This window comes from Larus michahellis, chromosome 5 (genome assembly GCF_964199755.1).
Source record: "Larus michahellis chromosome 5, bLarMic1.1, whole genome shotgun sequence".
Lineage (NCBI taxonomy): Eukaryota > Metazoa > Chordata > Aves > Charadriiformes > Laridae > Larus > Larus michahellis.
This window is the reverse complement of record NC_133900.1, coordinates 29235729-29251493: the sequence shown is the minus strand read 5'-3', so window position 1 is coordinate 29251493 and position 15765 is coordinate 29235729. Positions and strand designations below refer to the sequence as shown.

The following is a 15765-nucleotide window of genomic DNA, read 5'->3' as shown; positions in this document are numbered from 1 at the left end:
TGGCTCATTTTTTTGTATCAATGTTTAACAGCCTCCTAAATAATCACATTGTATTTCCTCATCCTCCGAGGAAATCCAGGTTCTCAGAGATCACTTGCCTGCTTCAAAAAATCATATTATGCCTAATTTTTTTGCACTTGGAAAGGAGACTTTAGCTGTTACATCACTGTAAAAATTATTTGGGGGTGTTTTTCTGCTGAAATGATTTTGAAACAGCTGAGAAAAGAAATTATTACCTCTACAGCACAGTTCATCACTTAGGTCTCCACAGTCATTGATTCCATCACAGGTTTTATTCAGAGGAATACACTTCTTATTGACGCACTGAAACTCACCATCTGAACAAGCTGTGCAGCATGATGAAAATGAAGTTAGTGTGGAAATGTTTATAGGTTCACAGCTGCCCACAGAAATATTCTGCTTGCCCATTTTATTCTATCAGCAGTTTGGCCTGTCAACAGTAGGGCCCAGTAAAATAAATAGGAATCTTTTTTATTGTTTTAGTCACCTTCTCATCAAGCTTTCCATGTGACCACTTATTTTCCTCCTCCAACTTGCAGTAGCCTGGCAAAAGGAAACTTCATTTCTTCTAGACAAGGACTAAACCAGAAATGATCGGTTCAAACCCGCTGTAAATGATTCAAGTGATTAAGATGATGGACGTTCCCCCTCGAGAAGGAAGTCACCACGAGCCTGTGAACTCCTACTTTTGTGGCATAAGAAAAACCTGAGAGAATTCATAGCTCTCCTAACCAGCAGCTTCTCAGGCTGATGCTTATCAGTGCCAAAGAAAGCCCCCTACAGAGAACAGAAAGCTGTTAGAAGTCTAAACAAGGACTCGATTTCACTTATATCAGCGAGAAACTGAGGAGTCCTGAAAGTCCTCAGAAGACACAAGCAGTTCCACTATAGTCATGCTTGTCTGGCCACAGCGTTGCTGCTGTCCTAATTGATCCCCCTCATAGACAAAGCAGTGAGTAGGAGGTTGTCACCTGTCTCCTCACCATTGAACCTGGAAGAGACAAGACTTGTGGGATACAGTATACCTTGGTACCCTTGGAAGGGATGGGGGAACAAACAGAACCATGGGGGAAATATATTTGCTTTTGGGAAATATCTGTAAAAATACTTTATGAGCAACAGTGGTTTTCCAAACTCATGAACTCAAGACTGTCTTGACTCACGACTGCCTCAATTGTCTTAAAGTCTGCAAAAGGTTTATTTAAAAAAATCAAAAGGTTTCATTGCAGGTTTGCTGTGGCTGAGAGTTCAGCAAACCTGGTCCTAATTATTTAAAATAAACTTAAAATGTAAGAACCCCAAATAGATATAAAACTAAAAAACCTACTAACCTCTGAGATTTTCATGGCACTGGAGGCTAACAAATCCCTCATTACTATCTCTTGATTTCGTCTCTATGTGACATTCGGCAAGACTTGTCTCTAGGCCCCTGCAAGTTATTTGCAGACAGTGCAACGCGTTTAAAGCAGATTCTGTGATCCTGGAATTGGCTCGGTAATATTCAGCACCTCTGTGAGAATACAAATAATAATAACAAATTATATTATTTCACGATGGATTGTCTGCTGCTTTGACTGTTTAGAGTTTATATGATTTTCCTCACTAGTAAGGATTTTTGGTCATGGCTAAGAAAAAGAGCAGAATTCCCATGGAATCATCTAGGAGTAAGTAGGAGATGTTTACTTTGGAAGAAAAAGTAAACCAAAGTGATAATTTTTTGTAGGTTGCTGCATAGAACTGTCCCTAAATGCATAGCTCTATGACAGTCACCATGTATCGTGATGGACAGAAAAGTCTCCTTATGTAGCAAAACTTGTGAGCTCAGATCCCTGTCTCTGTGTGGACACAGGTGAGCCATAATTTGCGAGCCATCCTGCATGGGGTTGAGTATCCTTGATGTCATCGAAACCAGTGCATATTGAGGGAGCTCAGGCCACTGCAAGGCTGGGATTAATAAATTTTATCTCCCTTGGGTTTACCTGCGCGGTATCCTCCTAAGAGTGTGTGTCTCCCCTACCTTAAAGAAATATGGATTGAGTAAATAAGTAACTAGAGAGGCTTAACAATGGGACTCCAGGGCTGAACGCTCTGTCCCAGGACAAACCCTGCTACTGATCAGGACTAGGAAATACTTGCTTCTCACCTAGAGGGGACAATTTAGGGCACCGCAGTAGCATTTTTAGTCTTCGGGTAGGGTTGGGGAGGCAGCCCTACCTGACTAAGTTAAATTAGTTGTATATGTGTAAAATAGTTATGTATAGGATATAGACTTGACTTGACTCTTTATGAGGAGCTGAACGTGCAACTCAGGTCATTGATGTGGTCGCAGGAAAAATAACAAGCTCTGTGTGGCTTCAGCCGTTCCTGGGGAGCAAAGCAAGCAATGGCAGTGGGGGCAAGGAGTGAAGAAAACAAATGTGTTTTCTGGTTCTTGTTAGTCTGCCTGGTGCAAGTGGCAAAACAGAGCTGTACCCTGTTGTCAGCTAGCACAAGAAACTTTTCTCTGCGCGCAGGTTATTGCTCAGAGCTATTTGGGGATGGTCCACCCGTGCACTTTCCCTTACCCAGACTGAGAAAAAACCTCTGCACTGGTGTTCAGCTTTATCTTAAAATTAAAACGGTTATGATTTGTAAAATTGTAATCTGTAATAGAACACAGAAATCTATGTTTTGGCTTTCACTCTCAGATGTCAATTTAAGAAGCTTTATCAGAATATTTTAGCCAATACATTGTTCATGAGTTTTCTGTTTTAGCTGTTGACTGACTGTGACTGAGACTTACGTAAGCATCACTACTTTTTCAGATCCCTTGCAGTTACCCAGAGATAAATTCCCCAAACTTACGATTCAAAGCCAAGGTGCCTGCAAGCCACATTTGCTTCATTCATAGTCCACTCACTATCACATACAAAAAAGTCAGTCTTTTGACTCACGGGTTTTACTTGAAGCAAATTCAAATCTCCATGACCCACAGAGATTGAAAATGTTCCTAAAAAAAAAAGAGACATAAAAAAAAATTCCAAATAAAATCGTATTATATAGATGTATCTAGTGGAAAGACAGCACAGAAACAAATCAGGACTAATTTTGTATTGACAGCCAAAGTTTATATGTAAAGAACAGGAGACTGGGAATCAGAAGCTTCAGGTATTATTCCTGATTTTTTCTGAGGATTGACTTTGTGGCTTTGAGCCTGCCACTTTTTCAAAATACACCAGTTTCAGGAAAAATGAGGATAACGGTTCCTACCACGCAAGTGTACCTGGAGGTCAACTGAGGAAAGGTTGCACCTCAGTATAATGACTTTCATAGAGGACTTTCAATAACCAACCAGTAGTGCTTCAAGTGAGAGGGCCAGATCCTGCTTCTGTTACCTGCGTAGCAAAACTACGGTGGAGGTGAAGTCCTCAGCTTAATGTGGGGAAGCCGGATAGAGTGTCCCAGGCTCTGCTGTCCTTTTCAGGGCATAGGCAGAATTGAATTTTGCCACCCTGAGGGCGATGGGCTGAGCTGCTGCTTCTGTGGGGAAAGGGAGGGATAGCACTGGGACAGGGACTGGACAGGAGAGCCCTGGGCCTGGCTTGGGTCAGTGGAGGTGGGGCTGGAGGACAGGTAGGGACAGCAACTGTTACTGCTAAGAGAGGCCATCTGCCTAGTTAGCAGGAGCCATTCCTCCCTGCTCTCGGGTGGAGGTTGAGCTGACAAAACACCTTGGTGCAGCCTAAAAAAGCAGGTGAGAACAAACAGCTGCTCGGCAGTGCACAAACCATCGCTGGTTTGCAGGGCAATATCTTTCTGTTTTGATGAAATCCACAGCGTGAAGATGATTGAGGTCAACATGGCTTACCTTCTCCCCGTGCACTCCCACACGCACCTCAGCAGCTTGACTCCATTCCTTGGACTCTTGCTCCTCTGCGCTCTGTCCCTCTCCAAAAGATACCTTCTCTGCTAACATTCTCCTCTCCTGCTGTGCCTCCCACTGTAGTCAACACCCTCCTTGGAAACCTTCGAACTCTTTCCTGGGTCTATTTCTCCCCTTTCTACCTGATGATTTGAACAAGCTACCAGCAGCAGGGTGACATGTCAATTATTTTATTTTTATGAAAATCAATAGATAACTGCCCATTTTCAATGCCTTCTCATTTACTGTTTCATGTTCTTACTAGTGCAAGGAAATGAACAGACTTTCTGAGCTGTAAATAGTAAAGCATTTCCTTGGCCACAAATGACTGACTGATTAATACTTTTTGGAAAAGGAGGTGTTAATACCTTCAGACGTGCATTTTCCCTTGTGCAGAAACTTTGCTTCGGGACGTTGACACTCATAGCTTTTTAGGTGACAGTAAGTAAGCAAGTGCTTTCCATTGGTAGAACAAACTGAAGAGCTGTTCTTTGGGCACTGGTAGGGAAGCTTACAAAGGCATTTTCCCTCCACACATCGTTCCCATGGATTACAAAAAACTTTCTCACAGGACTTGTGTGTGTATTCGTTGCTTAAGCATTCTTCTATGAGGTACATGTCTTGCTCAGCTGGCTGGGCAGGCTTAACCTGCTGAAACTGGTTTTCTTCAGCATTAGGTGCTGCATGCTGCAAAGCACAAAATACAAAAATTAAGACTAGAAACTGCACCAAGAGTTCTGTAGATCCCTTTACTGACCTCAACAAAGGTTCATTCATAAGCCTTCTCCTATATTACGAGCACAAAGCTAAATATCATTTGCAGTGTTTATTCCTTTGTCTTTGGCCACCTCATCTTTCTCTGCTTTTCTGAACTTTTTGTTTTCTTTTTGGATCATTCACCTGGTGTGATCTTCACTCTTACTGCTCTCCTGACAACTTTATACTCTTTACTCTTCAAACATCAGCTGAAGTGCACAGCAGATTATAAACATATTTTAAGCCGATGGTTTATAACACACTACAGCAAGGGGATTGAAAGGGAATCAAATCGTAAGGGGACTTAAACACCAGACAAATAAAAAAACCAGCAACTTGGTTTTTATCTGAGACTTTTTTATTGGCTTGGTTGGCTTTGGGTTTAAATAGCACCTGTAAATATTTATGAACTACTTAGAAGCAAATAAAGAAATCTAAAATTAATTATTTGTTTCACTGTGTGACTGCTGAAGTAACAAGTATCTTAAAGAAATTTGAAAATTAAGTGCCCTTCCTTATCAGCTCTTTTTCTGTTTCTTGCACAGCAGTGGGTTTGCAATGTGGCTGCTGGTTGTCACTGGACTGCAAGTACAGATTCCGACCCTCCGTCCCACTGCCTCTCGGTGAGTGACTCTGCAGCTGTGTTTCTGCAGCTCTCTGGTGACTTCGTTGCTGCCTGAGTGCTTTTTCTTACTATGATCTACGGGTAGGAAGAATGTTGAAATGTGAAAAATATATATGGATGGACTTTGCATAAAAATGGGAGAGAAAGGTTAGTCCTCATATGTGATTTATCAGCTTTGGCTGTGCCAACTGAATCAACAGAGCTGAAGTTTAAAGTTCTCGTGGAGAGATCCCAGCCATAATAAAGTCAGTGGGGATGTTGTTGGGCCAGAATTTAATCCAACAAACCACCTTTTAACGGTTGTATAATCTTACTAAATTCTTACTGCTGTTCTCAGGTCAGTAGAATCCAAACTGTGAGTCAGATCCGGCTTGGCATAACTCCCATATTATACTACGTCTTTCTCCTGAATAGGACAAAAGGTGCTGATTTTTATCTAAGGGTTTCTCTAAAAGACTGGGGCAAGCTGAACGCTCAACCCAGGTGGGCTTTCTGGGACACTTCTGCCGGAAGAGATTCCTCAGCAATTCTTCAGGCGGTACCATATACCATGTTGCCACATTAGAAGACGGTAATCTCGTTTCTCAAAAGAAGGGGGGGCAGGGAAAATTGCGGCACCTTTCTGTAGTCAACTGAGCTTGCAAATTCGGTTAAGGATAGGATCATGACTAAAATATTTTCCAGAAGCCTGTTAGCATAAACCCCACATAGAATCAATACATGGAAGAGAAACAGCAAGCTTCAAACATTCAAGCTGGGCTAAAACAAATGTATGAAACAAATACTATGAAAGGAAACTTAAAAAATCAACTGGTTTTGCTTTTACAACAATAAACTGCTTTTTAGATGTTTTTTAAAAAATAAATTACTGCTATCACAATGAAATAAATTCTTACCTCTGATCCACAAAAACAAAAGAGAGACAAGAAAATCAAGAAAACTGGGGCCACTCGCATGATGAAATTTGATCTCTCTTTGTAGACAAATTGCTCTGGCCAGGATTCTTTTGAATATCAGATGTTAGATTTGTGTTTAATTTTTAACCATTAGTAAAATATTTTAAAAAGTGTTTAGAAATAAAGTACAAGAGCCTCAATTATTAACTGATAAAACTGATCTCTCCAAAAGGATCCCGCCGCAATTTAACTGGTTTTACTGTAAGTGGAAGACGAGATAACAAAAGTAAAGTCCTTAAAGCAAATGATTAAAAGGAAGCACTTATTAACGATATGCATTTCCTTTCTTTTGCCAGAGGAGACTGATTGAATCATCCTGTTGGTTCTCCCGATTGCAGGCATTCATCTTTGCCAGATTATTGTAAAAGATGTATGTGTTTTTATATAAGATATAGAGAACAAGTCTTATGAGGAGTGTCTGAGGGAACTGGGCTTATTTAGTCTGGAGAACAGGAAGCTGAGGGGAGACCTTATTGCTCTCTACAACTACCTGAAAGGAGGTTGTCACGAGGTGCGGGAAGGTCTCTTCTCCCAAGTAACAGGCAATAGGAGAAAAGGAAACAGCCTCAAGTTGTGCCAGGGGAGGTTTAGATTAGATATTAGGAAAAAATTCTACACTGAAAGGGTTATCAAACACCGGAACAGGCCACCCAGGGAAGTGGTTGGGTCACCACCCCTGGTGGTATAGACATGGTGCTGAGGGACCTGGTTTCGTGGTGGTTTGTCAGAGTTAAGTTGATGGTTGATCGCAATGATCCGAAAGGTCCCTTCCAACCTAGGCAATTCTATGATTCTATGTCTTCATATGTATGGAGAGAAACACTCGTATCTGTGTAGTGTCCACTACGCGAGTCCATATACTCAGCTGGATTACAAGCTTGTATCACACCATTCGTATAGCAGATTTGCAAGTATTTGTCAAGTGCTCGAAGTACTCTTCTAAAAGTGGATTTCCAGGAAAACATTATAATTAAAGCCAACAGAAACAACACACCCTCCACCCCAAGCACAGCCCGCAGCACGGCAAGAGAGCTGCTCCCCCGCACTGGTGTGGGGAGGTGCGAGCAGCGGCGCCCGCTCTTTCTCATTAGCACAGCTCGTAAGCGCAGACAGGCTCACACCCCCACCCCCGGTGTCCGGCTGTCGCCCCCGTGGGATCAGGCCGACACCAGGCCCTGACGGCGGGTCCCTCGGGAGGAGTCCGGGGGGGCAGTGAGACCAGCACGCCGGCGGCCGGCAGGGCCCGCAGCGCTATCACCCGCGGCGACCGGGAGCTGTGGGCCGAGGCGGTGCCCGGGGCCGGCCGGACACAGGCTACCGGCGCAGAGGCGCGCCCGGGGAGCGCCGCCTGCTCAGGCCAGCCCCGGCCTTCCCCGGCGCGGCGTGGGCCTGAGGCGGCTCTGAGCGCCACGGCTCCCCTCTGTTTTACACGGGGAAGGCGTCCTTGAGAGCGGCACGAGTCGCCAGCCGCCTGCCCCGGCGACAGCGGCGGCTGCTGCCTGCTTGGGACAGCAAGGGCGGTGTCGTCCTGGAAGACGACTCGCTTTAGGACCCTTTCGCGACGGTGGCGGCAGGCGGTGCCGCTTCATTTACGGCAGGCGGCGTCGTTTCCGGCGGTGGGGGTGGTTTTCTGGCGGCGGCAGGGACGGCGCGCACGTGGAGGTCGGGCTCGAGACGCGTCTAGGGGTGCGCGGGAAGGGGGGTGCAGCCGTTAGCGGCCGTTGGTGGTTCCTCAGCGCCCGCCTCTCCCGCCCCGCAGCTCCAGGGGCCGGCGGCAGCCATGAGGGAGGGCTGGGGTACCGGGGGCTGCAGGCGGTGCCCGTGCGCCTTGTACGGTGCCTGGGGAAGGTGGCGCGGTTGTCTGCCGAGTACGGTCTCGCTTAGTGCCGCTCGTTGGCGGGGCTGGAGGGTGTCACGTTCAACCCTCATACACATGAGTGAAAAATATGCCGTCCCTGCTAGTCACTTCTTAGGGGTTGGCGTTGCAGTGGGTGGCATTTTAGGTGTAAACTTGATTTTTCATGTGCCAGCATGCTTTTCATAGGATCATAGAAGGGTCAGAGTTGGAAGGGACCTTAAAGATCATCGAGTTCCAGCCCCCCTGCCATGGGCAGGGACACCTCCCACTAGACCAGGTTGCTCAAAGCCCCATCCAGCCTGGCCTTGAACATTTCCAGGGATGGGGCCTCTACAACTTCTCTAGGCAACTTATTCCAGTGTTTCATCATTCTCACAGTAAAGAATTTCTTCCTAATGTCTAATAATCTAAATCTACTCTCTTTCAGTTTAAAACCCTTACCCCTCATCCTATCACTACACTCCTTGATAGAGAGTCCCTCCCCATCTCTCCTGTAGGCCCCCTTTGGGTACTGGAAGGCTGCTGTAAGGTCTCCCTGGAGCCTTTTCTCCAGGCTGAACAACCCCAACTCTCTCAGCCTGTCTTCATAGGAGAGGTGCTCCAGTCCTCTGATCATCTTCGTGGCCTTCCTCTGGACTTGCTCCAACAGGTCCATGTCCTTATGTTGGGGGCTCCAGATCTGGATGCAGTACTCCAGGTGGAGTCTCATGAGAGCAGAGTAGAGGGGCAGAATCATCTCCCTCAAGGTAATTTTTAGTGAGGACTGAAACAGCTAACTGTTAAATTAACAAACAAGACTGTCAGGAGACTTAAATTTGTACACCAAATCAAATGTGAAATATCTTTTACTTCTTAAACACGTGATTTTTGTCCACAATTTAGGAGGCAGTAGAAAATGTCTTTTCGTGGACGAGGAGGTGGAGGAGGAAGAGGAGGTGGCTTCAATCGTGGAGGAGGTGGCGGCGGTGACAGAGGTGGCTTTAATCGTGGTGGACGAGGTGGCTTTGGACGGGGAGGTGGACGAGGAGGCTTCAACAGAGGCGGATATGACCAGGGGCCTCCAGAAAGGGTAGTTTGTAAGTTACATGAAGAGATTATATTTTTTATAATTTAGAATGACTGCTCCAGATATTTAGCTTGTTTGTTCTTTATTTCAGTATTGGGAGAGTTCATGCATCCATGTGAAGATGACATTGTTTGTAAATGTAAAACAGAAGAAAACAAGGTGCCTTATTTCAATGCCCCAGTGTACTTGGATAATAAGGAACAGATTGGCAAAGTCGATGAAATCTTTGGACAGCTAAGAGATTTTGTATCCTTCAAAAAAATGTGTGATGTACAATATTTGTTTTTTTTAAAGGCTGGTTTGATTATTGAGTGGAATTTCTGTAGGATTTTAAAACTGTTCAAGTCTTGGCTACCAGTTAGATGTGAACAGTCACAAGTCTAGCTGCAGCTAGACTTGGTGTCATGCCTCACTCACATTAAGTGTCTATTTTAAAGCTTCTTCAGTATGACAGAGTACCTTAAGTCAGACAGAGGTTTTCAGTCGGTACCAGTAGTGACAGATGTCTTAGGCATCCATGGTGGTTCAAGATGTTACTTTTTCTAGCTACCTGATCAAATTTTCTGCTATACTCACCTATAACAGAGTCGGATCAAGGGAGCAGGATGTTTTGTTTTTTTTTTTGTATATCAGGGGACCTTGCTTATGGTGGAGCTTACTACTTAATTATAAATATGAGTTTCTGCTAGGAGGTCCTATTGCTCATTATCCAGCTTATTACTTAAACTGCCAATAAAAGTGGGCGTGTGCTAGGATGTCCTGTTGGAAAGCAAGCTTGTTGGGACAGAGGCACTGGGTCCGTTCTGTTGTCACTGCCAGATTGACAGAATCCATGACAAAAGCAGAACAACTGGGTGTTACCGTGTTGTAACATGTCAGTAAGACTTAGCCTGTGTTGGTTGGTTGAGCAGCAGTAACTAGCTGCATGCATTTTCCTCTTCCACGTTAAATGTGAAGTAAAATGTGCAGGTTTAAATCACTGTCATGCTCTGAATGTATTAACTTGCAGATTTACTTTTGGTATCAGAATTATTTGAATTTCAGAAACTTGTTTTCTTCCTACAATAACATATTAAGAAAATACGTTATGGGATTTTGCAGCTCCTTGCTTCCCCATTTAATCTTGAGTTTTAATTAAGCAGAGTTGTGCAGCAGCTCTTTTGTATCTTAAGAACCATATACCAAAGTTCTTGCGTATTGGAAAGCCAAAGGATTCATAAAAGACTGCATGGGGGGTTACGGAAAGTGTCTGCCACTTCACTGTAGGATGAGGCCGGGCATGTGGTTGGTCCAGCGGTCTCTACTGGCTGTTATCTTTCCACAGCCAGGCAGTTGTACCACCCAGCAGCAGCAGCATTAGCAGAGCACCTGCAGCATCTAAATTGTTCCAGATATGCCTTGAGGTCACCCTGGAGCTAAAGGGGTCGTCACTTACTGTAAAAATTTTTTTCTTTACAGTTATGGTTCTGTGTACTCCTTCTACTGGTATGTTCTTCCTTATGCCTTAGTACATAGAAGGAAAAAATGATTTTACCACAAAATACTGTATTTTTAACTATGGAAAAAACACCGAGAAAAAATGAAAATAGTTTCTTCTGATCTTTTAATTGTAATTTTTCATTTGTAGTGATGTTTAGCATAATTTATAAAATACTAATTTAGAAAATGTCTGATTGTGCCTTTCATATAATAATCAAAATCACTATTTCTAATGTTTTATTCTTGCTGTGTTCCTTAAAGAAACTAACAGTATTTTTCAGTGAAACTGTCTGAGAACATGAAAGCCTCTTCATTTAAAAAAATGCAAAAGGTTAGCCAATTTCAATAACAGAATTCTACTGAATGTCATCAGTTAGATAGATCTACTATATGTTATCAGATAATAAAAGCTTTATTAAGTTTTTATTAACTTCAAAAGCTATTTGTCCTTTGTAAACATAAGCATTCATTTCCTCTTCCTTTTCACTTTTGTATCTGCCATGTTCTTCCTTCTCCCCGCCTCGTAAAAAAAGATGTAACAAATGAAACTCCTGCAGGTATCATTGATATTTTAATAACTTTATAACATTGTGATTTATTTCTTGTGTTCTTTCTTTATTTGGCTATTTGCAGAGGACAATTTAATATAAAGGGTTAAGACCAAATTGTGGATATTTGTAAAGGGAGATATTATTGTGCCCTTCAGCCTTGGTATTTTCAAAGCCTAATGGAACTCTCTTCCTACAGTTTTACATTGATCCAGCAAAGCTGCTACCCCTTCAGAGATTTTTGCCAAGGCCTCCTGGAGAAAAAGGTGCTCCCAGAGGAGGTGGTAGAGGAGGACGTGGTGGTGGACGTGGAGGAGGAAGAGGCGGTGGTAGAGGTAAGATCCCAAGAAAGCAAGCTACAGAATGTTGGGGTATTTTGGTGTGGAGTGGGTTGTTTGGGTGGTTTTTTTTGTTTTTTTTTTTTTTTTGAGGGGGTGCTGGTTTTTGGTTTTGTTTTTTTTTTGTAATGCTGCAGTTGAGTACTTGAATATCAACAGTTGTATTGGAAAGAGAATTGTCATACATATTTCTGTTTGATGGCTGTCGTGGTTTAACCCCAGCCAGCAGCACAGCTGCTTGCTCGCCACCCCCCAGTAGGGTAGGGAGAAAAGGAGAGGGGAAAAAGACCCATCAGTTGAGATAAAGACTGTTTAATAGAACAGTAATGGAAGAGGAAGATAATAACAATGATGATGGTAAAAGAATACACAAAGTAAAGTGATACAACACTCTCACCACCCCATGATCGATTGCCCAGCCCGCCCCGAGCAGCGATCATGGATCCTGTCCCCTGGCCAACCCACGTTTATATACTGAGCACGACATCTATGGTATGGAATATTCCTTTGGCCAGCTTGTCCTGTCTATGCTCCCTCTCAGCTTCTATGGGAAGCTGAAAAAGTCCTTGACTAAACATTACTTAGTAACAACTAAAACAATACGTGTTATCAACATTATTCTCATACTAAATCCAAAATACAGCAGCTACTAGGAAGAAAATTAACTCTGTCCCAGCTGAAACCAGGACAGTGACTCAATGGACGAGACAGTGATATCTTTGCAATAGCAACACCTAGGCTTCTGTAGCTAGCTAAATAACAACTCCAAAGCACAGAGAGGAGTGTATAACAAAGACAGAAAGCATGACTACTAAGCAAAATTGCAGTAAAAGGTTGTAGATAATACACATTCAAAACTATCAGTGAAAGCTGTATTTTCAGTAAGTTGTAAAAATCTAGTTTGGACAGAATATTTGCAGTGTTTGAGAGAGGGGCAAATGACCTGGTAGATCTCATCCTCCTTTGCTTTTTAAACATCAACCTGGAGAAAAGGAGTCTGAGGGGAGACCTTATTGCTCTCTACAACTACCTGAAAGGAGGTTGTAGCAAAGTGGGGGTCGGTCTCTTCTCCCCAAGTAACAAGTGATAGGACAAGAGGAAATGGCCTCAAGTTGCACCAGGGGAGGTTTAGGATGCGTATTAGGAAAAATTTCTACACTGAAAGGGCTATCTGACATTGAAAGAGGCTGCCCAGGGAAGTGGTTGCGTCACCATCCCTGGAGGTATTTAAAAGATGTGTAGATGTGGCACTTAGGGACATGGTTTAGCGGTGGACTTGGCAGTGCTAGGTTAATGGTTGGACTTGATGATCTCAAAGGTCTTTTCCAACCAAAACGATTCTATGATGTACTCCTCAATTAAAGCTAAGGTTAATTTTTTCTTACATTGCAGTTTCTTCCCTACCCTGCTCCTTTGTGTACAGTGAGGCACAAGTGTTTCAAAGTCTTTTGGTTTGTTTGTTTTAATGTTCTCTTGTGTTGTAATTAATTAATTAATAGTTGTAATTAATTTTTTGCTCCCATGAAATAAAGTTATTGTGGAGTTTTATTAGCGTCTGTAGTATTTTGGAGATTGTATATCAGATATTAAACAATACCTAAAATGCACAAATAGTCCCTAGAAGAGACAAGGTACTAGTAATTGACCTCGTAACTGTCCAGCAATTGGCAGTTCCTGTTTTTTTTTTTATTGTTTTTTTTCCTTTCAGAGGCTGCCAATGAAATAAGTTGTTATGCATAACAAAGAATTTGCATGCTCCTCAAAGTGTAATTTCTTTCCTATGCTTAGGAGGATTCAGAGGAGGAAGAGGTGGAGGAGGAGGAGGATTCAGAGGAGGAAGAGGTGGAGGAGGAGGAGGATTCAGAGGAGGAAGAGGTGGCGGAGGAGGCTTTCGAGGTGAGTGTGTGGTTTTTGCATTTTGGTAATAAGAATGGGTCCTTATTTCTAAAGCTTTTCAATGTTAAACAGAAAGTTGTATTTTTTAATCTCTTACAGATGTTTATAGTTTTATGCAAAAAGTTTCTGTGCATCACAGTAGCTAGCTCAAACTGAAGCACAGTATTCTGCATTTTTTGATGCTTGTACAAGACCATGCTAGTTTTTTTTTCATTCAGAAAGGAGTGTGAGAACAGATAAGGATGATAAATGTTTTTATTAAGTCATTTAGTGTTACGTATGTAATTTGTTTGCTTCAGATGTATCTAAGATGTGATTTTTTTTTTTTTGGTGTATTTTTCTTCCCTCTTAAAATAGGAAAAGGGTATTAAAAATGGAGCCATGAGTATCTCCCTGCTGTCTTACTGTGTCATCTGCAGAAGTGAAGAGCAAGGAAAAATTTTTGTAAAGGATCCTGAAAAAGTTCTTTTTATAAAGAGCTTGAAGCTGTAAAGTGACAATTATTGTTACACTTAATGACTGTTGATCAACGCAAGGAGAGCATAGCTCCAGGCGAAGAGTTGAAGACTGCTCGGAATATACTTGAACTTCTTTAACTAAGCCAAGATTCAACTTTATTGTTAAACTGTTTGTTTCTGAGAAGTGACATAGTCACTTTGTGACTTCATGTTGGAGTTTGGAGTAAACAATGGATTGAAATGTCTTTTTTAAAGAACTCTCCGGGTTCACTACATGCACATTCGTCAGTATGAACCTGTTACCTATGTGTGACTGATCCCTAGTTCTTATCCTCTTTTTGTATTGGATCTTCTGGGTTGCTCTAAAGTGGACATACTGTTTAAACAACCTTTGTGAACCTTTTTTTACACTCTAAACTTCAGAATTTTGTGTTGATAGAAGTTTTTTATACCTAATAACATATAAAAGGAAAGGAAGATAGCAAAGGATGTTTTGTGGATTTTTCTGTGTAAATCTCAATGAAAGCCAAAGGCATTAAGACATGTTCTTCTTAGAAGCTGCTGTCTAATGAATAAGACAAAGTTAATACGATTTTTAAATCACCTAAGTGTATCTAATTACACTGATACTAAAATTGCTAAGGGTTTTTAACTGCCCCCACCTCCCCCTTAGCCTGTTTCTCTTGAGGTTTTGATGTCCTGCCACCGCACCCGTGTGGCGCTCTGCGCTTGTGTAGGGCTAAGATTAGCTAGCCCATCCTATGGGCTCCTCTGCGCACAGTGCTTTCAGTTAAGCATTGCTTAAAAAAGGCATGTAAAAAGCTGCACGAATCTTTGGTCTCTTTAATTGGATGCATTATGAGGACTGTTGAAAAGCTCGTAACTGTCTCTTCTTAAGGATGGAGAAGAACAGGGTGCCTCTCCACTCTTCAACTTTGGAAATAAGAATAGAAAAGTAGAATCTTCCTGGATTTCATCCAGAGCCAGGAGTCCATTCACAGACTCTCATATCAAGCACTTTTGAAAGGGATCTGTAAATAATCTACACGAAAGTATTTTGAACATCTTGTTCAGTGTGGAAAGAAGTACATTTCAGAATTGATCATACTGTTATACTTTTTAATGAATGAATGCGATAACAGGCAAATGAGTTATATTGGGCTTCTGCTTAAAAAAAAGAAACAGGTAATTTGCTGTTGGTCAGGATTGGACAATTGCTGGTCATTTTAACAAACGTGACTGCTAGAATAGTTTCTGGAACAAAACTTGAAACAAGGGAGCAAAACAAGTGTTCAAGAATTCGATTATGTCTGAACAGATGCTGTATAAGATAACAGATAAAGATGTTCTTCAGCTTAAAAATACAAACCACATAATGCTGGATTTTCTGTTAGATATGCTTTTGTGAGAAGAAACCGAGTCCCTTGTTCAACCGCAGCACAATCAGGACTTGAGGGATATAGGTTATTTTCCTGATACTGCTACACTTAACTTCAACTTACTGCTACTTAACTTCAACCAGTTAAATTAAATCCAGATCTCTGAAGGTGTTTAGACTTCTGTTGATGTTTGTTGCTAGGCCTAAGTGACTCAGGGCTCTGACTTGAGGCATTGTAGAATTGCCTTTTATCTAGACAAAATCCTATGCAAGTCGTTGGATCTGTGGCATACCACATGGCAGTTGAACAATACCAACCTGCAGTGATGCTGGAATTGTCATTACTTCTGTTGTAATTGTGATTGCATCCTCTGCTGTGTTGTATTTCTTCTCTGCTGCTTCAGTAGCTAGATCTGGGTAGCTGCCTTACATCTTTCCTTGTTCTTCTGGCTTTGGAAGACTAATATAACACAGTCCTCACTCAT

At 42.3% G+C, this 15765-nt stretch overlaps 2 protein-coding genes across 5 annotated transcripts in view; one reads left to right on the top strand and one right to left on the bottom strand.

Moving 5' to 3' along the window:
• CFI (complement factor I) overlaps positions 1-6371 on the bottom strand; it is a 14958-nt gene extending 8587 nt beyond the window's left edge. The window contains exons 1-5 of one of the 2 annotated variants that reach the window (XM_074589371.1): positions 6200-6371; positions 4291-4609; positions 2866-3010; positions 1353-1531; positions 237-347 (exon numbers count right to left, since the gene is read on the bottom strand). In XM_074589371.1, the coding sequence (XP_074445472.1) occupies positions 237-347; positions 1353-1531; positions 2866-3010; positions 4291-4609; positions 6200-6259 (814 nt within the window). In that variant the 5' untranslated portion in view covers positions 6260-6371. Of the gene's footprint in view, positions 1-236; positions 348-1352; positions 1532-2865; positions 3011-4290; positions 4759-6199 lie in introns of those variants that run through there. The other variant, XM_074589370.1, reaches the window with a different exon arrangement.
• Positions 1-15765, top strand: part of GAR1 (GAR1 ribonucleoprotein) — a 27766-nt gene extending 12001 nt beyond the window's left edge. The window contains exons 5-11 of one of the 3 annotated variants that reach the window (XM_074589375.1): positions 5224-5301; positions 9000-9193; positions 9275-9429; positions 10934-10993; positions 11410-11545; positions 13337-13444; positions 13802-15763. In XM_074589375.1, coding sequence (XP_074445476.1) covers positions 9013-9193; positions 9275-9429; positions 10934-10993; positions 11410-11545; positions 13337-13444; positions 13802-13815 — 654 coding nt within the window. In that variant the 5' untranslated portion in view covers positions 5224-5301; positions 9000-9012 and the 3' untranslated portion in view covers positions 13816-15763. Of the gene's footprint in view, positions 1-5223; positions 5302-7850; positions 7922-8999; positions 9194-9274; positions 9430-10933; positions 10994-11409; positions 11546-13336; positions 13608-13801 lie in introns of those variants that run through there. The other 2 variants (XM_074589374.1, XM_074589373.1) reach the window with 2 other exon arrangements.